General features: G+C 53.8%; 1 protein-coding gene across 2 annotated transcripts; it reads right to left on the bottom strand.

The window, feature by feature from the left end:
* Positions 1-793: 793 nt before the first annotated feature.
* On the bottom strand, positions 794-18776 carry AMOTL2 (angiomotin like 2). Of its 2 annotated transcripts, none has more exons than XM_033132707.1 (10): positions 18438-18776; positions 15071-15865; positions 12108-12399; positions 10941-11085; positions 10480-10572; positions 6249-6544; positions 5237-5544; positions 4243-4460; positions 3516-3692; positions 794-2725 (listed from the first exon to the last, which is right to left on the bottom strand). In XM_033132707.1, exons 2-10 carry the CDS (start codon positions 15802-15804, stop codon positions 2667-2669), a joined length of 2322 nt encoding a protein of 773 aa, XP_032988598.1. In that variant the 5' UTR covers positions 15805-15865; positions 18438-18776; the 3' UTR covers positions 794-2666. The 2 variants fall into 2 exon arrangements, with proteins under 2 accessions (XP_032988598.1, XP_032988597.1); XM_033132706.1 differs by having other exon boundaries at positions 880-2725; positions 3516-3695.
* Between the last annotated feature and the right edge of the window lie 4316 nt (positions 18777-23092).

Genomic DNA, 23092 nt, shown 5'->3' on the forward strand with positions numbered 1-23092 from the left:
GAGGGTGGTTATTTCCATCAGGTGCCCACAACCTGTCTGGCTGCCTGCTGCCTCGTGGTCAGCCTCCAACTGCCAGCCCAGATTCTTGGTGTGCTGACTGGCCCATGGAGGCAGGTACTATTTCTGGTATGAGAACACCTGAGATTAAGAATGGTTTTCACTTTCATGGATTGTAGTGACATACTTTCCTGGGCATGGGGCAAGAGTGGTGATGGCACAGCAAGGGAGCTAGGCAGCGCCCAAGAACGTGCCACACACATCTCCAGGCAGAGGGCACGCATGGTGCCCTGTCTCTTGGAGGGTCCCAAACAAGGACTCCCTCTTCTAGGTGGCGGGTGCAGGGAAGATTGGAGTGGGTGAAGGATAAAGCCACCTGTGGACACCCACTCCTGTGGAGTAACCAGCGTGTGGCCCAAACCAGTTAGGACAAAGCTACCTGGGGAGGCTGCCCATCTGCCAGACCCTCCCAACCTGAAGAGACTGTTCTCCGTAAAAGTGGAAAGAAAGCCAAGTACATCATCCTTCCAACTCTCCTTCATGCAGCCTCACAAAATTCCCAGCAATTGTTGTGGATCCTTGACGAGATCGTACTGTGTGTCATCCTAACCTTGCAAATAAGGGTGGATCTACCTTGCCTGCTGGTATCCCAGTCGGAAAATTAAAACTGGCACCCTTCACTCCTCAGTGTGAGAAATGGCAGTGACCCTGGACTGGCTGTTTATGGATATACTCTGGCCAACATTTAAGAACCAAGACGCATAGGAGTGGTAGTAGTTTAGTGCTGAGTGGCCAGGGACTAGGACATGGGTGGCCCCCAAATCCTCACCCCCTTTACTTTCCCTCTTAGTGCAGTCTCTCACCCGTGCAAAGACACCACTTTTAATTATTTCTTTTTTATTAAAATACTGTTATACCCAGTGGAATGCAGCAGCAATCCTGGTACAGGGTGGCATAACAAAACAGCCATGTTTACATTTTAAATATTTACGATAACTTAAACATACAGACACACATCATGGTCTTTGGCAGAAAACGTTCACAGCACAAAAATACTTTAAAAGAAATACCAAATATTAATCCAAAATATATTAAGTTGTTTTTTTTTCTTTCACAATATTTTTTTGCCTTTTTTTCCTCTCTTTTTTCTTTTTGCTTTGTAAACAATGCACATGAACCAAATGTATTTTTCAGCTTTAAGAGGGGTAGGAGGATTTAAAAAAATATGCAATTGTCCAGCAAATGCAAATGTTCAAAAAGGAACCATGGGAATAAAATAACACGTACAGAACTTAAAAACAGGAAAGGAAAAAAACAAATATTCAAGGAGAACTAAAAACAGTCAAGACAAACTGCTAAAACCCTCCAATTACTCCTGGGGGGTTGGGGGACTCTTTAAGACCAGAAGCCAAAGTCACTGCTGCTGGCAGGCTGCCATGTGGATGCTCCACTCTAATTCCAAGCACTGGTCCTGCTTCAGGGCGCTGCGCACGGGTAGCTTGAGGAGCCGGCCTCATGGGTACTGTTTTGTGATGGAGGCTCCCTCCAAAGAACAACTGGAGTCACATCTTGTAGCTCGTCGACTAGTTTTCACCAGCACAGCTCCCTCTCTCAATCCCTCCAGGTGAGAACAAAGACTCGGATGAGAACAAGGCAATGTCTCCGCTTTTGTTCAATTGGTGCTGGGAAGCCCACCATGGCAATGTCTGTGTGTGGTGGCTCATTTCATGTGGCTCAGGGTTTGTAACAAAACTGACAGGATGTCCCAGGGACAGGAACTGTTGAGCCACTTCAAGAGGCTGGGGATGGAGGGGGAGGTGCCATGGGCATTTAAAGCAGGGCTCAACATGGGAGGAAAAGACAGCCAATATCCTGTGGATCAACCAGTATCAAACTCCACGGGCCAAGAACTTGAGAAGGGAGATAACCAGGAGGCTGGTCAGAAGTTACAGGACTCATGGCAGCAGGGATGAGAGCACAGAACGGGGGGACAAGTCCGAAGCAGCACGCTCCAATCTTCTGTTCCACAAGAAAGGGAATTATATACAAACTGCCCAGCAGATGGCAGTCCACTTAAATAGCTCCACCCACTCCAAGTGAGGGGTGGAGGCCGTGGCTTCTGCAGGACTAATACCTTCCACAGCCCCCGAAACACGCTAGTCTTAGTGATTCCAAGGAGGCAGTGAGTAGCTGAGGAGCAGATGAGGTTGGCTGGGACGACACTTAACCAGAGGAGAACACCATGGCCGAGTTGATTACGGAACCAGCCTACCAGATGTCCGCAGGCAGCTATCCTTGGAAATCAGCCTCCTGAACCAACATAGCCCCTCCCTCCCTGCCTGAGTGCCAACTGGGGTTGCAGGGGGACTCAGCTCTCTTTCGGGCCTTCCATTGTTACCCCAGCAGCTAGCCTTGGGCAGCAGGTAAAGGCTGAATCTTCATCCCGCATGGGTCCGGGAGGGACGTGGGGCTAAGAAGCAGGGTCTTCTGGGGCGCAAGTGCTCGCACAGCAACCCTCTCCCCTGCGGCATCCCTCCAACGCTCCTGGGGCCAGACAGTCAATGGGAATGAGTGCCCGGTGGGGGATCGTGGGGAAGCAGCAGTTGGCGGGGGCTGCTGGAATGGCTGAGTGGCAGAGGAGAGCAGGGAATGGTTCCGAGTCCCGTCCTTCAGATCAGTATCTCCACCATGTCCGACAAATCCTGGACTCTGGAAGCAGCAACAGAGTCTGGAGAGAGACAAGAGTACAGGCACACACCAGTGAGCATTTCCAGATTGCTCTCTTAAGTCCTGGAATGTTTTGAACATAGGACATTTCTTTCTTCACCTGCTTTGCCCATCTCAGCTGCCCAGGTATCCAGGTTCCCATGTCTTGGCCAACCAAGCACAGCTCTGCTCCCTCTCAGCTGTCCACCCAGACCACCACCCTCCAGTGTGGAAGATGCATTTGTTCATGACTTTGAACTCCTCAGAGGGCTTGGAGGGAGGGTGGGGAGCCCCGAGGGAGGAAGGCTGCAGCATTCTTTTCATGCTTGTGGTTTTCTGAGATGTGAGGCACAAGCAAATATGCAAAGGCTAATGTGAAAAGGGAGCAAAAAATTTAAATGGCGTCTTCTCAAATTTCTCCTTTCCGGACTCTTTTTAAACAAAGTCTTCTAACTTGAGCGTGCCGTCAGGATAACATGCCAACCTCCATTATCTTAGATATTTAGATTGGCAATTAAATATGTTAGGAAGACTAGGAAAGAGGAGATAAAGTGCCTCCCATGCGGTTGCTTTCTTTCTGAACTTGATCTGTCTATAATCAGGGTTTTCCGTTCCTCTATTCGTGCATCCAACCGGCCCTCCCGTTCCCATTGAGGTGGCCACACACCCTGCTTGCCTGTCTCTGTGCAGGGCTCCCCATGGAGTGGGGACAATGAATAGGAGGGGTCTGGGAAGGGCCTGGGGCTCCAGTTCACACCCCAGGGCTCCCTCAGCCTTGCCCAGCCCAGCAGCCCGGGGACGTGTGCACTTACCCAGTGAGGCTGTCCTCTGGCCACTGCTGCACCCCAGAAGGCTGTCAGGCTCCTGTGCCAGGCCGCCAGCAGCGCTGTCCGGGGGCCCATCAGTCTGGGTGCTCCCATCTCTGCTCCCATGTTTGGCATGCGCAGGGAGGGGAGGGGTAGCCACTGGCTCCTCTGCAGGGGCCCTGTCTGCTGGAAAGGCAGGAGGTTGAGTTATTTCCTCCTGAAGAACACCCCAAGTTAACTGTACCTATTGGGGGCACATGGTGGTGTGGGTCACTCTTGATTTGCAAGAACTTTGATGAAGACTAAATTCTTCTGTTCCCAAATGGGAACAACGATCAGGATTGGTTTCCAAATGTTTCGAGGGGGAGAACCCTTCTTTGTAGATTAAATCTTAAAATTAGCGGGAATCTCAAATTTCTATGGCATCCGCTTAGAAGGAGGAGTGGAAAGGGCCTGCCTAGAAGGTGCATCTGCCCAGAAAGCTTTATTTTTACTTAGATGCTAAGTGGCTGGGACTGAGGGTGGTGGAATTTATGGAGATGGGGGCAGCTACAGCACCCCTCTTTACACTGTGGAGACAGCTGTGGGCTGCAGGATCACTGGAGCCAGAATATAAGCTGGCTCTCAGGGCAAGAGGTCAAGAAGCCCTTGCTCCTCCGAGCCTCAGTTCTGGGAGGAAAGGCCTGAGAGCCACCTACCACTCTACCTATGCCACCCACCAGCCCCTGCTCACCTGTAGCCAGCCAGGCAGGGGCATCCACTTGCCGCTCACTAGAGGAGAGCCCCTGCCAGCCCTGGGTCCCTGCTGCTGCAGCCGCAAAGATAGATGGCACGGATTTAGCAGGTCGCAGGGAGCCCTGGGTGGCCTTGCCAGGGTCTTTCCTGGAGCGCTGCTGGAGGACCTTGATCACTGCATCCTTCTCCAGGATCTGGGCATGGAGCACCTTTAACCTGAGGGGAAAGGCCACGCCCACACCGTTAGACCCACAGATCCAGTGGCCTCCACACTTCCCACCTGGTCAAGTTAGAGGGAAAGCCCTCCCTACAGCCAGTCGGGCTCCTCTTTGTAGCAGGGCCAGGAGGAGGCCTTCAAAAATGTCATCACAGCTCTGGATTTTGATGCTCTGAAAACCACCCCTTCTTATACCAGCAAAGGCAGGTCATCAAGGGGTGGGTTCTGGATTTATCTGATGATAGCAACGGCACAACCCCCATCCTGGGGGGCAATACCCCACAGTTGCTGACAATCAACTGAGCTCAATCCAATGAGTTGATGTGCTTGTGTTTTTGAGGCAGACACTGGTCAAATGAAATCTTGAGGGGCCTCCGGGATTATTTTTAGAGAGAAAATACTAGCTACCCCCAAGCCAGGGACCGAGTCCACATTCCTTCTGGGTGATACATGGTGTAGACTCAGTGGGAAAGTCTTAGTCTCTGATTGACACAAGGGAAGGAGAGCAGGTAGAGGTCCCGAGCCTTGGATGGCACCCAGTACCTCCACAGCCAGGGTCTTCTGGGCAAATCAAGGACTCAGTTGGTATTTCTGGGAAAGAACACGTGTACAGGGCTCGGTTGCCAAACACACGGGGACAGCTCAGAAACAGGAAGGAGTGCTGAGCCATGTGGGAAGAGGGGCCTGTTTATCAGAGAGTATGGACATGGCAGACACTGGACATTGTTACCCCTTCCCCCACCTCAGGAGCCTCAGCCTGGCCTGCAATGCCAACCTGCTTTCCATCTCCTGATGCCTGTGGCCTCCGGCGAGCAGGCCCTCGTTGAAGCTGCTGCTGGGTGAGGGCTGGGGGGAGTGTCGGATGAGAGTGGTATCCCGCTGAGCAGCAGCTGTGGCGGCTGCATCCATGGCAAACTGCCTCATGGCACGTTCCTCCAAATACTTCTGCTCCCACTTGGTCATGTCGGCCTCCAGTGCCAGGATCTGCTCCTCCTTCTCCCGCAGCTGCTCTGATAGCCGCAGGGCGCTGAGTTCCGGAGACCCACCACTGCCACTGCTACCCCCGGGGGTGCCAGCCTGTCTCTGCAAAGCAAGGGGCACTGTGGTCAAGGATGGAGGTTGGAGTGTGGCGGCCACTGGTTCTTGCCCCCACACTATGCGTGTGCCCATTCAGCCATTCACAGCCCGCTCTCCCCCAACCTGCTTCCACTCAGAGATGAAGAAGGTGGCATGGGTCCTCACGTCCCTGCCCTGAATCCTGTGGACCAGGGCAGAGGAAGGATCAGGTCTGCCTCGCACAGGTGACCATATATTATCTGCCAAACAGGGAAGTGGTGCTCTTAATAATGACACTGAGAAAATAGGTGTAAAATAGGACAGAACTGGGCATATCAGGCGGTTCGGTCACCCTACCTCTGTGGGAAGGGTAGTAGAAAGAGAACTCTATCGGGTTCGAAAACACCAGAGTTATTTACACAGTCCAAAGTGAGGATAAAAATTTAGGATCTGGGCGATCATCTTCCCTCTTGATCTTGGGGAAACACAAGAGCTGGCTAGTCTCTTACATCAGGGCTCCTGAGCTACTTTCTCTAGAGACCAAGTGGCAGAGCCTCTGCGGAGACCGATGGCTAGGAGGGGACTTGTCGCAAGGGTGGAACAGACATCACCCTTGCTTTCCAAGGGGGGAGCCTCAGCCTGGATCTGTGCAGGAGCTCCCAGGGGCTTCAGAACTAGCCTCCTCAGGTGCTGCCCTAGCTCTGCCACTTCCACAGGGCTTCCCAGCTCACCTGCTGTGCACGCAGGGCCTTGAGTTCCTGCTCTAGGCGCGTGCGCAGACGTAGCTCTAACTGCTCACGCTTCTCACATGCAGCCTGCAGCTGCCCGAGCGCCTGCTGCAGCCGCTCCACTTTCTCCACATAGGCCTGCTTCTTCCGCAGCTCATCCTCAGCTCGCGCAGCCCGGCCCTGGGCATTGCTCAGAGCCTGCTCCAGCAGCTCTGCACGCCGACGCTGGTCCTCAATGGCACCGCGCAGCAGTGCTATCTCCCGCTCCAGCTTCTCCTGCTCCTGCTGCTGCTCATAGCCTGCAGGGAGACACAGAGGCTCAGTCGGTGACAGCGAACACCCTAGCTGGTCCCACTGAGCCCCCCACTGTGCTGACCACTGGACGAGCATGATTGCATCGTGTCCTTTCAACAACCCCAGGAGTTATTATAACCATACTCAACCCCATTTCTGGGCAAGGAAACTGAGGCTCAGGTTTAGTTATGAGTATATAGCAGCGCCAGACCAGGGCCCTTCCAGTGATGACGGCTATACTGCCTCCCTCCGGGAACATGGACTTGCCACGGCACAGCCCACAAACACTGTCCACCTGTGCCACGTGTCATCATTTCTAAAACACAGTCACAATTTCCCTTGAGCCTCATGATGACACTAGAGACTGGCCAGACATGAACAGTGACGCCCATTTACAGGTGAGAAAATGGAGGCTCAGGTGGACTATGACGTGGTCATCATTCAAGCGACAGAGTGAAGGAACAGGGACAAGAGCCAGCATTTGTTATACCACAAGCCAGGGCATCCACACCTCCTATTCCACTGACGCTTCCAAAAACAGCCCCTCAAGGTAGATTTGTGACCCCCCAACCTATAGGGAGGAAGCAGAGGAAGTGAGCAGTACTGCCAGGATGGAAACCCAGCTCCGGCTGGCTCCAAAGGAGCAAGCTGCTTCTGGCTATGGTGTAAGGCCCTAAAGCCAGGTCTCCCAAAGTGGGCTCCAGGGCTCATTCTATGGACTCCCCCCACCCCACCCCGCCCCGCTTTAGTGTGAAATTACCTTCCATGGTCTGGGGAGACCACTGAGATGTGGGCAACAAGGCTCATAAAGAAATGCAAATTGTGGAGCACAATGAAAATGACTGTCATCCAAAGATTTGTGTCTGAGGTACCAGCTCTCCTGACTTTTAAATTATGTTGTTAGCTGCCCAGGGGAACTCTGCTCAGAGCTCAGAGACCCTTGCCATATAGTTGGGCCAGCAAGGCCTGAGGCAGACCACCAAGTCCTTCAGCTGATGCTCTAGACTCCACCTCCTACACCAATCCCCTTGGGAATCCCAGGTTGGTCCCCCAGGTGTGTCGGCTGCCAGCCTTGCTAGAGGGCAGGAGAGGGCCTGGGGCTCTGGGGTCTGCCTGACGAACTCGGAAGCACTGTCTCCAGAGTAGCCACCACTTGACATGTGTGGCTATTGAGCACTTGAAATGTAGCTACGCAAGGGAGAAAGTAATTCTTCATTTTATTTAATTTTAATTAATTTTGATCTTTGAGTCCCATGTGGTTAAGTACCTATCATACAGGACAGTACAGGTTCTAGAAGAGAAGACTGAAGGCTTGGGACTGGGGCAGGCAGAAGGGAGGAATCATTTACTCAGGGCACTGAGGCAGAAGAGGGAAGACACAGGTGACTCAGGTCAGTCTGTCTCCCTCTGGACTTTTGAAGGCTGGGCACCTCATTCCTTGGTGTGGAGGGAAAAGACGGGGAAGCTCAATATTATTGAAATGGAGCAGTTCATACTGGGCTGTCTCACCATTCAGTAAGTGGGATGGAGGAGGCAGGCGCGAACAGTAGACTGAGAGTTTGGACCTAGAGAAAACGACCACCCCCTGTGGGGGTCCACAGCTTACAAAACTTGCAGGAAGCCTGCATCTCATCCCAGCTTATATCATAATGGTGTTACAGCCCAGGAGAGAAGAAACTGCCCAAGGGGGACAGAGCTAGAAGAATCAGGCCTCAGGATTCAAGGCCAGACGCCCAGGGAAGGCAGGGCCTGATCAGAGCGGCCAGAGTTGGGGGTCTGTGTGGCCTGCCTGGTAGGAAAAGCTGAGGGTGATAAGGCTCATACTTTTCTACTAGTGTTGACTGACCCAGGTTGGGGAAAAAGTGAGGTCAACCAGAGACATTTTCCCGGAGAATGCTGTTTTCCCCATGGCTATAATGGGGCAAGGAAGAGCTGCTTGGCTTTCTTTCCTGAGCTCTTGCTTCTAGTAGCTTCCTGTCACCTTGCACAACCTGTAAGGCCCTGGCAGGCGCTGGGAGTCCTCAGGCTTTGTCCATTCTTAGCCACCAGGATAAAGCCCTGGACCCATCTGTCTGGGAGGTGAGCTGTCTGAGCACAAATGAAAGAAGAGCCTGGAGATAGGGTATGAGGGGGCAGGAAGGCAGGGCAAACTGTGGAAGGATCAGGGGGATGTGCCTTTCCTCTAGAGAAAGTGAGGCCCCCCCACCCGCAAGCCCTAGTCTCCCTTAGTGTTCACTCTTTCCTCCCAAAGCAGCAGCAGGCCAAGGGCGCTGAGCCAAGCAGGGAGGGAGCGGCGGGGGGCAGGCTGGAGCTGAACAGCCCAGCGGCTCTGGAATGCCAGGCATCCAGGTCACCCGCGGCTGCAAGATTACTGGCTCCAGTGAGGAGCCAAGAACAGCCTGGCGCTCGCTCCCCAGGGAGCGGAAACGCCTCCAGGCCGGCCCCCCAGAAACTCTAGGCTCCCAGAAACTCTCCTGTGACTTCCTTTCTTTGGCCCCAGAAGTCGGGCCTTTCCTACAGGACACCCCTTTCTGCCTCCTCCCAGCAACCGGTCCTCTCCAGATTCCTGCCCCCCTGCCCTTTCTTCCTCTCTCCCAGAGACCTAAAGTCATCGCCATCTCACCCTACCCAGCCAGTGCAGCCTAGCCTACCTCCTGGCCTACCCACCTCAGCCCCAACCCCTTCAGTGTCCCCCATTCCCTGCCTTGGGCAGCCCAGTCCAGGTCCAGGGCTCTGAGCCCTCTTTGAGGAAGAAGGAGGTGCTGCCAGACAGAGCTCAGTCCTGAAGCTGCTCCACCATTTCTGGACACACCCTGCTAGCTGTGCCACCCACAGATTTCCTTATGGGTTCTTTGACTTGTTCTTCAAGGCCACCCTCACCCAGACACCAGCCACCCCCATGCCACTTCTCTGCACAGACCCCAAATATCGCTATAGCACATAGCAAGAGCCTATACGGTAGTAGGAGCTCAATAAATAAATAACAGCCTCTCTTTGTCTCCTCTGATTGTTAGTTTCCTGCTGCTGAGCTCAGGGCTTCCTTTGTCCCCCCCTCCCCCCCACCCTTCCCCTTGAGCCTTCCAGCTGTTTCTTCACCTGGGGCCTGCTCTCCACCCCTGCTATCCCCACAGAGCCTCCTTCTCTGGCCACTGGGAACCTCCCCGTCACTAGTTTTCAGGGCCAGGGCACCCTGTTTCCTTGACTCTGGGATAGACCCTGTTCCTTCCTCAAGCTTCCCCCTCTCTTTTCACCTCCTCGCCATGACATCTTCCTGGGCTTCCTGTCGTCCTCTGCTCAACACCTGCCAGGTACTTAGCACAGTTCTGCTGATGAACAAATGAATGACTAAATGGACTAGCCAATGACCAACTCATCCACTCTTTAAAGAGGCTTTGACCACCTCCTTTAGAGAAGCCTCCCAAACCTTTCTTTACACCGTACCTGTTGGCTAAGCTCCAGGAGCCCATTTTTGAGGCCTGCAGGTGGCCCCACTTGGCCGTCTTGTCATGGTCCAGCTCCATCATGCTCCCTAGCTTCCCACCTGCTCATTGGGCACCCCTAACCTTTGTGTTGCCTATATCTCCCTGGGAAACTCAGACTCTTCCTTCTCTTTCCTGTGTCTCCAGGGCTATCCTGACTCCCCACTGCCCAGTGACCTCTGCTTCTGAAGGACACTGCACTCGTGGCCAGCACCACAGCTCAGCAAATCACTGCTCCCCACCTATCCCTCTTGTGTCCACTGATCTCTCCAATAAATAGAGAACCAGATGTTATTTTTCTTCAGAAGCCAGTTCAGTATAGTGCTGGTACATAGTAGGCACTCAGTAGACCTGTGCTCAAAGCACTGTTTTGACAAGGCCAATCCTCCCTGTTCAGAGGGGCTGCCGTGGTCCCACCACCCACACATCTGTCCAGGCTCCTCAGGGGGACCCCTACTTACTCTGAGCAAGCAGCTTAGCCACCATGTCCTGACTGCCTGCCTGGGCCTCCTGCGTCTTGCTTGCCAGGCGGCGGTTTGCAGATTCCAATCTCTCTGTTTGAAATAAAGGAAAGATGTTTTAAGGAAAGATATTTGAGTATCAGAAGATGCTGCTTGCCTGGGTATGCCCTGGAGGCCTATCTGTGGGGATGTATCCTCTAAGCTGGGGACGGGGTCAGCTCAGCGCCTAATGAGGGGGGAGCACCTAGGGCCACACAGGTGAAAGCTCCATGAGAGGCTCCAAGGTCCAGAATGCAGAGACAAGCATCTATTAGAGTGGCCCCCAAGAGGTCTCAGCCTGGCCCCCTTTGAGTCAGTTATAGTTCTCTTTGCAGAGGACAGATTCTGAATGTTTCCCTAAAACAGAGGAATCAAGCCTCTGCAGGCGCTCCCACCCCGCCACCTGGGTGACCTGCTCTCACCTCTAAGATCCCGGTTGAAGTCCTGCAGCCTCCTCATTTCACTATCCATCTTGTTCCGCATGGTCTTCTCTAGGGACTCCCGCTTGGAAGAGGCTCTCGTCAGGCTCTCATGGGCCTCAGAGAGCCGCTGGATTTCACTTTCCAGCTGCAAGAGGTAGACAGAATTGCTAAAGGAAGGGGAGAGCTCCCAGAGGCTGTGTGGCTTCAAAGTCCCCCTCCATGTGCCCAGGCTGATCTGCTCTCCATCAGAGGTGAGAGAGGAGAGGATTAAAAACCCAGGGCAAGAAATCCAGGTGGCGATAGTAGGAGGGTCAGAAGCTTGTAGTCTCTGGGGGTAGCTCAGCAAGCAAAGGTACTCTGGAGGAAGCTGCCTCCCGGGTGACTAAATATAGCTTTCTTGTGCCCATGTCCAGAAAGAAGCATTTTACTTTGGTCTGGCTTCTGCTGAGAAATCTGAGCCCAGTGGGCCCTGAGTGGGCACAAAAAAATTCCAGCCATGTTCTGAGGTTTGACCTATCTTGGACACCACAGGACAGCCACAGGAGTCTTGAGGCCACCTGCTAACGCTGAACACTCAGCGTTAAACCTTCACTAAAGAATGAGGTCCCAGACCCTAGCCTGAGCCACCTCTGCCTGGAGTATTTGATCCTTTGGCCATCGCCATCCACAAAGAGGGCCAGCCTGCGCCTCCTACTTGGCTGCTGGCAGGTTCCGCACGTGCTCCTAGTTGGCCTGTGATTCTAATAAGTCGCTCGTTTTTTCCAAGAGGAGGGGCTTTCTCTTTGGCCAGGGCTGGCCTAGAACAGACTTGCTGTTGTGTGGGGGACACAAAGGGCTCTCTGTGGGAGGTGTCCACGGGAGGGGTGTGTGCAGGGGAAGGGTGCGAGTGTGCAGGGAGCTGGTAAATGGGCTCTTTCTAATCACCACTGGCCAGCAACTGCTCATGCTCCAGACCTGCTCTGTCGGCCTCACGGCTGCTCCCCAGCTGTCTGGAGTCAGCCTGGGAGGGTGTAAGAGTGATGAGGGGGTGGGGGCCAGAGGGATAGGTGAAAAGCCCAGCCAGACACGCTTTCAGACTCCTCTGCCTCTCTTTCGACTGCCCACTCCCCAGTCAGCCTTTCGGGGTCCCTTCTTCCCCTTCCCCCCAGATGCTCCAGCAGGGCCTACCTTCTCCATGCGGCCAGCCTTCTCCGCTGAGCTCTCTAGCTCTCTCTGCAGTCTCTCGTTGTCCCTCTGCAGCCTGGCATTCTCTCTCAGCACAGTCTCCATCTGGGCCAGGTGGGCATTGGAGGCCTGGGTACTTGCTGGCCCCTCGACCCCAGGTGGATTGAAGGAGCCTAGGGGGCCATGGCCAAGAGCAGCTGGGTGTGGGGGTGGGGGGTGCTCCAGGGGCTGCTGCAGGTACTGGTACTGCTGCTGCTGCTGGAGGAATACAGGAGGCACCTGTGCTTGCAGGATCCTGGGGAACAGAAGAAACGGTGCTCAGAGACTGCACAGACTCACCCTAGACCAGTCCTGTATTGGCCCAGCCCTCCTGGGCATATTGGAAAGACAGGTCAACTCAGCCTCCCCACAGTGGGGAAGGCCACTTCCACATGGTGTCTGTGTAAGACGCACAAGGGCTAGGAGACTGGGGCTACAGGGGATTTACATCAGGAAGCTTGTTTCATGCCCAGCTTCGCTGTGGCCAAGACCTTGGGGATCAGCCTGAACAGTCCTGGACGTCCTAAACAACCAGTGCATCTTAAAAAAATGCACACTTGATCCTTCTGATCAAAAGCAGGTTCTTTTTTGGGTCTAGAGGCCACATCAATCATGACTGAGCACATAGCCTTCCAGGTCCCCGGGCCACTTGGTGGCTGAGCCCCAGCAGCTACCCGTCTCTGTCATGAGCCTCTAGTTTCTGGCATTGCTTTGGCACCTGCCCGTGCAGAACACTCACGTTTTCTCCCTCCTATTTTGGTCCTAGCACTCCTTGCAGAAACATTTTTAGAAGACTGTGGCTTAGGTTAGAGCATGAGACAGATGTCGGGGTAAGAGTCTGAGCTCCAGAGTCAGACAAAATAGGCATTCAAATCCCCAAGGTGCCAGCATGGCTCTGCTAAATCATGAAGGTAAGAGTCTCTAGCCTCACGGGGGTTTGCCAGGGCCACACGAGACCTGGAGGACTGCTGGGCCTATAGGAGGTGCTACCATAATGGGGGCCTATCCTCCATTTCTTCTAATGATGACCATAGCTTCCTCTCTGTTTAAATAGTAAACATGAGACCCAAACACTGGATTTTCTTGGGTATAGGGGCCACCTCTAACCCACTGCAATAGCCTGATTTTAGGGACAATGTTCTAATGGCCTCTAGCACTGGTGTAATACCAGCCTCAGGGGCCCATGTCAAGGGAAGAAGCAAACAGCAAGAGGCATAGAGGGTCACAAACCCTTTCTGGGGCCCTGTGACTCCAAGTGTAAAAGAACAGACTGCCTCAGTTTTACCAGGAACCCCACAAAACCCCATGAAAATTTAATTCCACTTCTGGGTCCATCATCTCAGCACTCATGTCCATCTTCCCCTTGATCCCTCCCCTGAAGCCTTGCTCCGCTGTTCCTCTTAGGACCCTAGGCTGAAAGAAAAGTCCCTGTCCCCAGGTCCCAACAAACCATCCTCATCGGGTCAGCCCAAAGAAGAGGCTGGGCAGATGTGTTTCTCTTACTTCCTAAGGTAGAGCTTCCAGTGAGAGCTGCGCAGAGGGTCCCCACTGGAATGTCCAAACTCCCCCTGCACTGCTAATTGTGGAATTCTCAGGGTTGCTTCATGAACTTGCTCCCCCTGCACTGGGCCCGGCAGACACAACTGGCATTCTTTGGGGATGACTTAGCGCCGAGAAAGAATAGTCTCCTTTCCCTTCACACTTGCTCTCCATTCCCCTCCCCCTCTCTCTCCTTTTTGTTCTCCTGCAAACAGTCTACTTCCTTTCCATGATATTATCTTTTCCTGACAGGGTTCAATAAGGCTGGTCCCAAAGAAGAAACCACGACTCAGCTTACGAAACTCTCCCTGACCCAGCCCTGAGAAAGGAGATAAGGAGGGGGCTTGGGAGGTGGAGGTTGGAGAGAACCCACAAGGCTCTGGCTCCTGCTTACAACCCCCTCCAGTCACTCATTTCTCCAGAGCAAGGAAAGGCCAAATGGTGAGAAAGTGGGTGACTAAGTGAAGACTCAGCAGGCATGAAGAGAACCAGACTTTGACCTTGAGCCACCAGCTGAAGGGAGTCTGCAAATCCTCAGGCCCCTCTTGTGGGGTTTCCTGGACCCCTGTCGGGGGAGACACGGAGCGTGTAAAATGAAAAGCCTGTGTCAGCTTCATTTCTAGGAACCCATATTTCTGCAAACTCTTTGGGCTTCCTGCCTCCCCTGATCTCCCTGCTTCCATTCTGGCCCCTTGGGATCCATTCTCTGTAGGCAGCCAGAAGGGCTTTTTAAAAAAGGTAAGCCAAATCACATCCTCTAAAGTCCTTCCTTCATACTCAGAATCAAACTCTGAGTCTCCCCTGCAGCCTCTCCCAAGCCTCCGCAGAGAGGGGCTCGCCTGGACCCAGATTCCTCTCCCCTTACAGGCTCCAGCCACATGGAGCACATGGAAAAACATGAAAGGAAATGAGTAATAGAGAGAGAGATGGGGAAAGGCGTCTAAGGAGGCCACAGGTCCTTCCTGCCTCCAGTTGGGAATGCCTCCCAATGATCACAGAAAGCACACTGTCCACTTATTCTTAGAACTCTCCAGAGAAGGTGGTCCCACCTTCTTCCTACGTAACTTGGAAAGAATGTGGCAATGATTCCCAAATCTGTCTTCAGCAAGTTCCTTCTGACACCTAACTTTAAATCCCCTGCTGTAATTCATACCCTCTGGACACCCTAGTTACTTGACTGCTACAGCTGATCAGACATGGTGTCCATCTCCGAATGAAAGCAAGGTGTGCCACTAAATTCTCATGTGACCTTGGCCAAGTCGCTGTCTCCTTCAGGCATCAGCTCCCCCATTCCTCTGGGGCTTGCCAGCTCAGACATAAGGGACTGTGTGGAGGCTCTCCACCCTGGAAGGCAGTCAAGAGCTTGAAAGAGCATAGTGGGCAGTTACCTGACTTCAGCATGCTGGAGGTGCGGGCTGCCTCGGGTGCGGTACCGTGGGTCGGTGACAGCAGTGGTGGTCTCATGAGCTAGCACAACGTGAGGGTACTGAGGTGGAGGTCCACGGGGCTCCGGACCCTCGGCAGAAGGGCCCCGGGGCGGGGGACCCTGCTGGTTTCGGGCCAACTGCGGGAAGCTGTGGGAGGAGCTCATGTGACTGGGGGCCCGAGCACCGTTCCTCTCCAAGGACAGCTGCAGGAGCCGTTCACTCAGGGAGCGCACATGCCCATGCCTCAGCTCCCGCAGGGCTTCATCCTGTCTTCGATTGCCTCCAGGGGCGCCACGGGGATCCCGGTCACTAACATGTGGCCGCAGCCCCGCCTGCTGGGCCCCATAGTATTGTAAGTGGGCTTTTGCCTCCTCATAGGTGGGCAGCTCCTCGCTTTTGCTGGGCTGTGGGCACAGGCGGTAGAGGGTGTTCTCTGCCAAGTGGGTCTCACCGCCGTGGTGCTCCTGGCCCTGGGGCTCCTGCCTTGTGGCCTGTTGCAGCACCTGGCTGTCCTCCGGTGGCAAGATCTCCAGGGAGGCCTGGGGGCTCCCTGTGCCCCCAGCTCCAGCCCCACCCCGCAGGGCCTGTTGCTGAATGGCCAGCAGTGTGCGTGTCTCAGTCAAGTTGCCATAGCGTAGCTGCTCCTGGATGAGGCGATGCAGGACTGTCCCAGAGGAGTCTTCCAGCGTCCTCATGCTTCCTTGGCTTGCACACACCCGTCTGGACAATGGCCAGCGGCACGTGGCCCCAGGGCACCTGGGAGGAAAAAGAAAGAAGAGCAATCAGTGGGAGCACATGGAAAAGGGGGGAACTTTCCATTACAGCATAATGGTAAAGAGGACGGTTTAGAATGCCACACAAGCCTGAGTTCAACTGCCAGTGCTGCCCCCTACTGATCAAGGCAAGTTACATAACCTCTGAGCCTCAGTTTCTTCATCAGAAAAGCAAAAAGAATGCTTGCCTCCTGGAGTTGAAATTAAAAGCAGCAGTGGCTGTTGAGATCTTGGTGCACTATCCTTGACAAATGATCCTGGTTGCCATTATAATCATATTCATGGAGACTTACTAGGCCTAGAGAAAGACACCAGTACCTAGAAAGTAATCAATAAGGAACCGCAGCCTCCTGCAGTCAGTCACCTATCAAAAGCCTGATGAGAGACTCCAGGGCAGGCCTAGTTCAAATCTAACCACTGAACTGTCCCATCCAGGGGTGGACAGGGGCCCAGTTTATTGGCAGGTGATAAAGAATGAGTTCAGCCCAGTAGAAGCCCTAGGCAAACGGCCCCCAGTACCCTCTAGAATGAAGCATGTCTGAGCCCCAGCATTGGCACAGCTCACTCACCACCCTTTGCCCTGCCAAGCCTTCCCTGTCATGGGATGACCTTGGCAGTTACTCTGCAAGGTGAATGGGAAGTAGGAGAAAATGCACCTGAATTGGTGAATAAGGGACAAAAGAAGAGAGGCTACACTAGGACAATGGTTTTGTGAGATGAGGCAAAAAGTTGCCACCCATTAAGGTTTGTGGGTCAGTCAGATAGTCTGTGTTGACAGTATCTGCACTGGCACTCCAGGAAAAAGAAAGGAAGAAAGGATGGATGGTGTCTTTGAGTTTACAATTTACCCCCACCTCCACCCCCACTGCTTGGGAAAGACCCCTATCATCCTCTAGCCCCGTAGCAGAGGGGCACTCAGCACCTTCTCGACATCAGTAACAGCCACTTGAGCCGAATGGAGGAGTAAGGGAGCAAGGGGGAGGCTCTTGGTTGCAGGGACCTGGGGGATGTGAGTGCCGGCAGATAACATCTCCTGAGGATGGTGTTCCCTTCCGACCTTGGGCTCCCAGTGGCTCATGCCTGGAAGGCTGCCTGCCTCACCAGGCTTCCTTTCCACAGCCTCCTCCAACACAAACCTCCAAACAGATGCAGGGAAAGCCAAAGAAAACCCACACCTCCACAGGTCCCGCGTATATGGGGGGAGGGGTGTGGGAGGAATGTGGCCCCTCCTCTATCACAAAACTAGCCTCAGTGCGCTGCTGCAGTTTGGGTCTGGCACACTGACAAGAGTAGCCGTTCCCAATCCACTCCCTCCTCCTCCCAGGTGCTCAGAGCTGAGGAGTGGGAGACGAATCTGGAGGGCTTCTTTGTCCTCAGCCTTCCTGGCACTCTATCATGCTGTCCCCTCCCCCTACACACGAGACGAGTGGAGATGCATGACTCCAGAGCGACCAGAGGCAACACAAACAGGAATCAATTTGCCCTAGAGTTTCATCCGCGGGGCATTTTCTAAATTCATCACTGTGGGGCTGACTCCCGCCGAGGAGGAGCGGGGCCACTGCAGAGCTTTCCGGAAACATTCCTGGCCACCTTTCCCAAACAGGCTGCCTGGGAACAGGGAACACCTCCTCGAGGCCTCTCACCCCGTGTGTGTGGGGGTTAAGACCCTCCGATGCACGTCCTCTCGACCGAGCGGCTACTAAAAATCTGCATTCCCCCACCCCACCCCCATCCCTGCGGTGCACCTCGGCTGGGCTAGCGCGCCGGGCTCTCTGAACCCCCATCTTCCTAAGCAAGCACTCATCTCTGGCTTTTCCTTGGGCTCACTCGCCTAAACACCGGAGTGAGGGTCTGTCTCTAAGTCTGATCACGCCGCAGCCAGAGATCCCGTGCTACACGGACTCCCCGCGGACCTCGAGCACTCGGGGGCTGCTGGTGCGCCTAGAGCGAGCGGACCACGGTAGCCGGTGACCCAAGGAGGTCTTTAAGTGTCGCGGGTCCGCCTCCTTCTCTCCCTCGCCAGCCCTCTTTGTTTTCCGAATGCTCCTGCGCTGACGTCACCGGGCTGGACGGCAGGCTGCATTCTTTCTAAGTGAGAGCCAGTTCGTGGCTCCAGAGAGTATTTTCCAAGGAAGACAAAGAGGAATTCTTGGGCTAGTTGGGAGCAAAGACACCTGTAACCCCCACCTAACCAGATCAGCACCCCCAGGTCCTACGACTTGAGTTCGAAGCGGCACCTCCTGCACTATTCCGCGCCCCTCTCCCCGACCCGTGACCAAAACATGAACCGAGCTTTCTCTAGAGATTGCCCCCCAGGCGACCCGTGGTCCTTCAAGGACCCCCAACCCCAGGCACGCGGCACGGCGCACCCCGGGCGGAGTGGCCCTTGCCCGCCTTTGCAGCTGCCTGGAAAGGGTGCACTGCGCCCTGAGGACGCTGGGTCCACCCGGCTCCGGCTCCGGCTCCGGGAAAAGACCGGGCTGCGCCGGAGTTCGGGCTTCTGCGCGTCTCTGCCAGCCCCACACATTCCCCGAGCGCCGAGGAGCCTTCCTTACCGCTGCGGCCCGCGGGTGCTCGGCTCGGTCAGACCCGACGACCCCGCCAGGCTCCGCTCGGCTCAGCAGCGGAGGTGTGTACTCGGCGGTGTCGCCAACGCTCTGGCCGCTCGGGGTCCAGCGCGCAGCCCCAGGGTCGGCCCCCGCCGGAGGCGGCTGCTATGCCAGGAATGTGAGTTTCAGGTTCCCCCTCGGGATCAAAGCGAACCACAAATAACCTCTCAGCGCGCCGCCCTCCTCGGTCCTACGCCTCCTCCCGTTCCCTCCTCCTGGCCCCCGCCTTCCTCCGGGGAGGCGGCGCTGCGGGCTAGGAGCCGGGCGGACACCGGAGCTCCGTTCCTTCGCTGCCAGGGCCCTCCAGGACGCGCTGTGCCCCTCCCCGCCCCGCTCCCCGCCCCGCTCCCCGCCTACCCCACTCCCGCCACGATTTGCCTTCAGAGCTGCTGGGGACAAATTAATCCAACTCAGCATTATCGTCCCAGCCCCCTCCGCGCCTTCCTCTCACCCCTTCATCCTTTGGGCAGAACGACACCGAGGGATGTACATCTATTGTCCCTGAGGGATTCTGGGCGTTGCTGCAGGAGAGGGCTGGGAGTGAGGGTGGGGGCTGTGTGTGTGTGTGTGTGTGTGTGTGTGTACAGGGGGAGGGAGGACTGCAAAATTGTCCCTATCTGCTTAGTTTGGACCGTGCCCCCGCCGAAGAGATGACTGTGCTTCCTGCAGGGAGCCTCTTCTCTAAAACCCACGGCTTTCACCGGCAGCGGCAACCTTTGAATTGCACTTTTATTGTTTACAAACACCTTCACCAGCTTTTTAAGGACCTGCCTCCACAGGAAGTGTGAATCTGGGTTGGAAAATGTTCTGGTTAATTTGACCCACCTAACTGACTGAATCATCCTCCGCCAGGCGCACTGTCCAACTCTAACAGAAAGCAGTGATCAGCACCCCTTTACGCAGATCGCACCGGGTGCCACCACCCGCTTTTCACCTAGTCATCTCTCATTCAGCCCTCCCAGTCATCCTCCCAGGGAGTTCTGTTACCATCCCTGTGTTATAAATGAGGACATCAGGCTCAGAGAAGTTAATTAGCTTGCCCAGGGTCACACAGAGAGTAAGTGATGAAGCCAGGTAATCACTGGGCTGCAGTTTCTCATTCTCAAAACCTTTTCACCGCCGCCAGAATCCAGGCTCCTTCCTGGGACAGGGAAGGCCCTGGGAGCCCACCTCTCTCCATCTGCCCTCTCTCCGTTTCAGTCTCTTCATTTCCTCCTACACTCGGGCCAGCCAGGGGCCCTCCCTTATGTCCACTTCTGTTGCTCCTGCTGTTTCTCCTCTGGATGCGATTTTCTCCTCTGCCTCTAGGACCTTTCCTCCCCCACCTTCCCACTAGGCTGGTCCATCTGTGCTGATGGAAACCCATTCTTCAGAAAGCGTGTTCTGACACAGCCTCCCCATCTGCTGTCCTCTTCCTCCCACAGCTCTGTGTGCCATTCCTGAGCCCTAATCACACTGGGCCTCCAACACCTCCCAGTGGGTGTGTGGCGGGGGTGAGGTGGGGTGGGGGTGGAGTCAGGCTGCTGTCCAAGTTGAGAGTCAGGGCCTACTTCCACCCTTAAGAAGGTCATCTCCTCCCCTCACCATGGCGTTTGCAATTCCCAAACCCACTGGAGGGGACCAGGGACAAGAAAACTTTGTAAGTTCAAAGAGCTATTTACTATCCAGGGACACTGTTAATTTTTAATAAGGCCCTCCCCCAAAATTTGTGTATATGTGTGTAATTTACTTGGAAGCCAAACATTGCATTTCAAATAGTGACCAGCTCTGAGACAAATGAGAAAATCAGTCATTTGTGTTGAGCCAAGGGATATTTGGCCATCCAAGGACCATGTTACAAAGGGAAACTATGATCAATATGCCGCTGTGTCAGCTAGACACACTAGGTAGGAATTTGAGAAATGAAAAGGAAGAGAGAAGAGGGCCCCAGATGGCCTTGCCCTGTGGACAGCATTCTCCTTGGAATCACTTAGTGGAGGTGTGAGAGTGGGTGTGGCCATGTGCACTCTGGGGTTGCAAAATCAGGGGAAAGGTCACATGGTACAGTTCTGTCTTTGGGGCATTTAGGGGACACCTGACAAAACGTTTGACAAACATTCTTGAGATGGTTGCAGAAAGGGGCAGGCCCAAGGCGGCTAGAGTCAAGGAGATGCATCTTGCAGTAGGCAAGTCTGCTGCAGACATAAATAGGCCCTCGTGACTACTCACCTCTGTGTCCCAGAGCAACAGAAGCGGGAGAGGGATCCTGAAACCTGAATGGGAAATTCATACACACTTTTCTTCTCTTTTTTCCTCTTCTCTGCAAGGAGGATGGAGGGCAGGGCCTCCTTGGCAGGACAGGGTCCGAGGCCTCAGTGGAGCCTGCCTCAACTAGCAGCCATAGCCAGCTTTGCAGGGTAGTTGGGTGAGAGGGTCACCACAGCTCAGGTGAGCTGAAGGCAGGTGTGCACAGGTAGGCACTGGTCTGGGCAGCCGGCTAGCACATACACCGTCTTCACTTAAAGTAGGGGAAGAAGGTTTGCCTAGTGAGCTAATGTTTTCTTCCTTCCAGCTTTGTCTCTCGCCATCCACATTGCTCTTTCCCCCTGCAGGTAATGATTCTTCCCAGATGACAGTGTGGCTGGCTGGGTCTAGAATCCTGCTCAGGAAAGATGCAGAGGTGACCCAATCCTCAGAGTAAGCCAGGCTTGATGCCTTTGCTCTGGAAAGTACAGCTCCCAGGGGTGTGGCTGCATCATAGGTGTGTACAGGGCTTAGCAAGGGATCCAGGCACCCACACCCCTTCCCTCCTTAGCCTGGACCTGGGATCAGGCCTGGCCCTGCCGCTGTGTCTCACTGTACCCAACAGGAATATGAAGGTGAGTTCTGAGCTGGACTCTCGCAGCTCCTTCCTATAGAGCTGGAAAGGGAATGGTCTTCTTATTTCCCAAATGGTTGCTTGTTGAAGGAGGGGTTCCAGGGTCACGATGGCAATATTGAAGAAAGACTGCAAGTTGCCAAATCCTCCCAGTTTTCCCTGGACACTTCCTTTGATAGGTTATGGGGAATAGGAAGCCCCCCAGAATCTGGAGCAGGTAGCAAATTCACAGGAAGTCCTAGACATTGGGATGGAAGTTCCAATGCTAGGAACTGGTATCTTTGAGGTAGTAAAGAAGGGAAGATTGGTTTGCAATATTAATGTGACCCCAGACACCTGCCTTTTCTGCACAGCTTCCTTGTGAAGTGAGTACTGATTTGGTGAATGTGCCAATGTGCTTGGAAAGACCCTCTGCTCTTAGCAAGAGGCTGCAGAGAATGTGCAAGCCCTTGGTTTGCACGGCTTATTGTAGAGAAGAGCCCAGGGCAGGTTTTGGTGGCTGCTGGATTCAGGGCCAGTGTGATGAAAGAGTGCCCCCTAGTGAGTCTCATCCCCACAGCTGGGTCAGCTCCTCCCAGGGCTCCCAAGGTGGGTCTTGGGCTCCTGAGCCTGGTAGAAGGGGCATGTTTGGGACATGGTTTCATCCAGGAAACACATGTCTCCCAGGCCCCCCAGAATGAACTAATGGCTCCAGTTGTGTTTCTGACTTTCCTCCCATTTCAGCCTCTCCTGGGTGGTCTTATTTTATTATATTTTAAAATTTTTTTTTTTAGTTTAAATGCATTTTATTTTTAGACAACCTGCCTGAATGTTTTTCTTAAAAACAATGCCTCAGCTGCAAATAAATCAAGGTCAAAATAAACGATGAGCTCAAGATAACACCAGTCCTGTTTGTACCAGCTTTGGTGTGTGGATGTAAAGCAGCCTCCAGTTACGATGACAAGTGATGGATCCAAACCACCAACTCTGTTAGCATTATTTTTTTAACTCTCTAAACCATCCTCAAAGAAAATCACATATGAGGTCCCACTATCCTCACAGTAGTCCAGCAGAGCAACCACGTCATCTGGATTCGTGTTTTCCCCAATAAAGAACTGGTAGTTTTTGGAATTAGCAAGAAAGTGCTTGATTTATTCTGCATCCCCTGTCACAAAAGGTTTTACTCTTTTTTGGTCTGTGTATTTCAAGTTTCCCTGTGATTGATTTCATGTAGTCTTTGATGTACTTCTTGTAGGCTTCTTTTGTGAAGCTGGTTTCCTGCAAATGACAATTATCAACACCAGAGACCACTGTGCTTTCCTGTTCTTTCGCCCTCGGGGTCTTCAGTGGAGGCATTTCCACCAATGAGCGAGTCATCAATGTTCCCCTCATCAATGTTACCCTACTAACCATCTTTCCCTCCAGCTGCAGGCACTGCTGGACCATGGTCTCCTGGATTTTGTAGTTGTGGGAGAACATCTCATCATGACTGATGAGATCCAGGTGGCTGATCATGATGGCCGCTGGAAGGAGACTGTGTCCTGGGGCGCTGGCTTAGCAGGAGCTCGGAGCTAGTGTGATGCAGGGGGAACAGCGCTGGGGGTGGGGAGCAGGTGGGAAAGGCACATGGTCTTTAAAGAGATATCATCTTTAACACAAACAACATTAAATCATTGACATTGAGAGAATACCTTGCATTTACTCACCTATTCACCTTTCCATGCATCTTTTCTGTGTTGTATTTCATGGATTTGTTCAACAAATA

The sequence above is a fragment of the Rhinolophus ferrumequinum genome, chromosome 17, assembly GCF_004115265.2.
Source record: "Rhinolophus ferrumequinum isolate MPI-CBG mRhiFer1 chromosome 17, mRhiFer1_v1.p, whole genome shotgun sequence".
Taxonomy (NCBI): domain Eukaryota; kingdom Metazoa; phylum Chordata; class Mammalia; order Chiroptera; family Rhinolophidae; genus Rhinolophus; species Rhinolophus ferrumequinum.

What these genes read in the sequence shown, in the direction of transcription:
- AMOTL2 (XM_033132706.1), bottom strand. Translation starts at nt 15,804, where the DNA reads ATGAGGACGCTGGAAGACTCCTCTGGGACAGTCCTGCATCGCCTCATC. An exon ending in AGGCCCTGCGTGCACAGCAG is followed by an intron (nt 5,545 to 6,248) that starts GTGAGCTGGGAA and finishes CTTGCTTTGCAG; the next exon opens with AGACAGGCTGGCACCCCCGG. An exon ending in CCCTGCCTGGCTGGCTACAG is followed by an intron (nt 3,696 to 4,242) that starts GTGAGCAGGGGC and finishes CTGCCTTTCCAG; the next exon opens with CAGACAGGGCCCCTGCAGAG.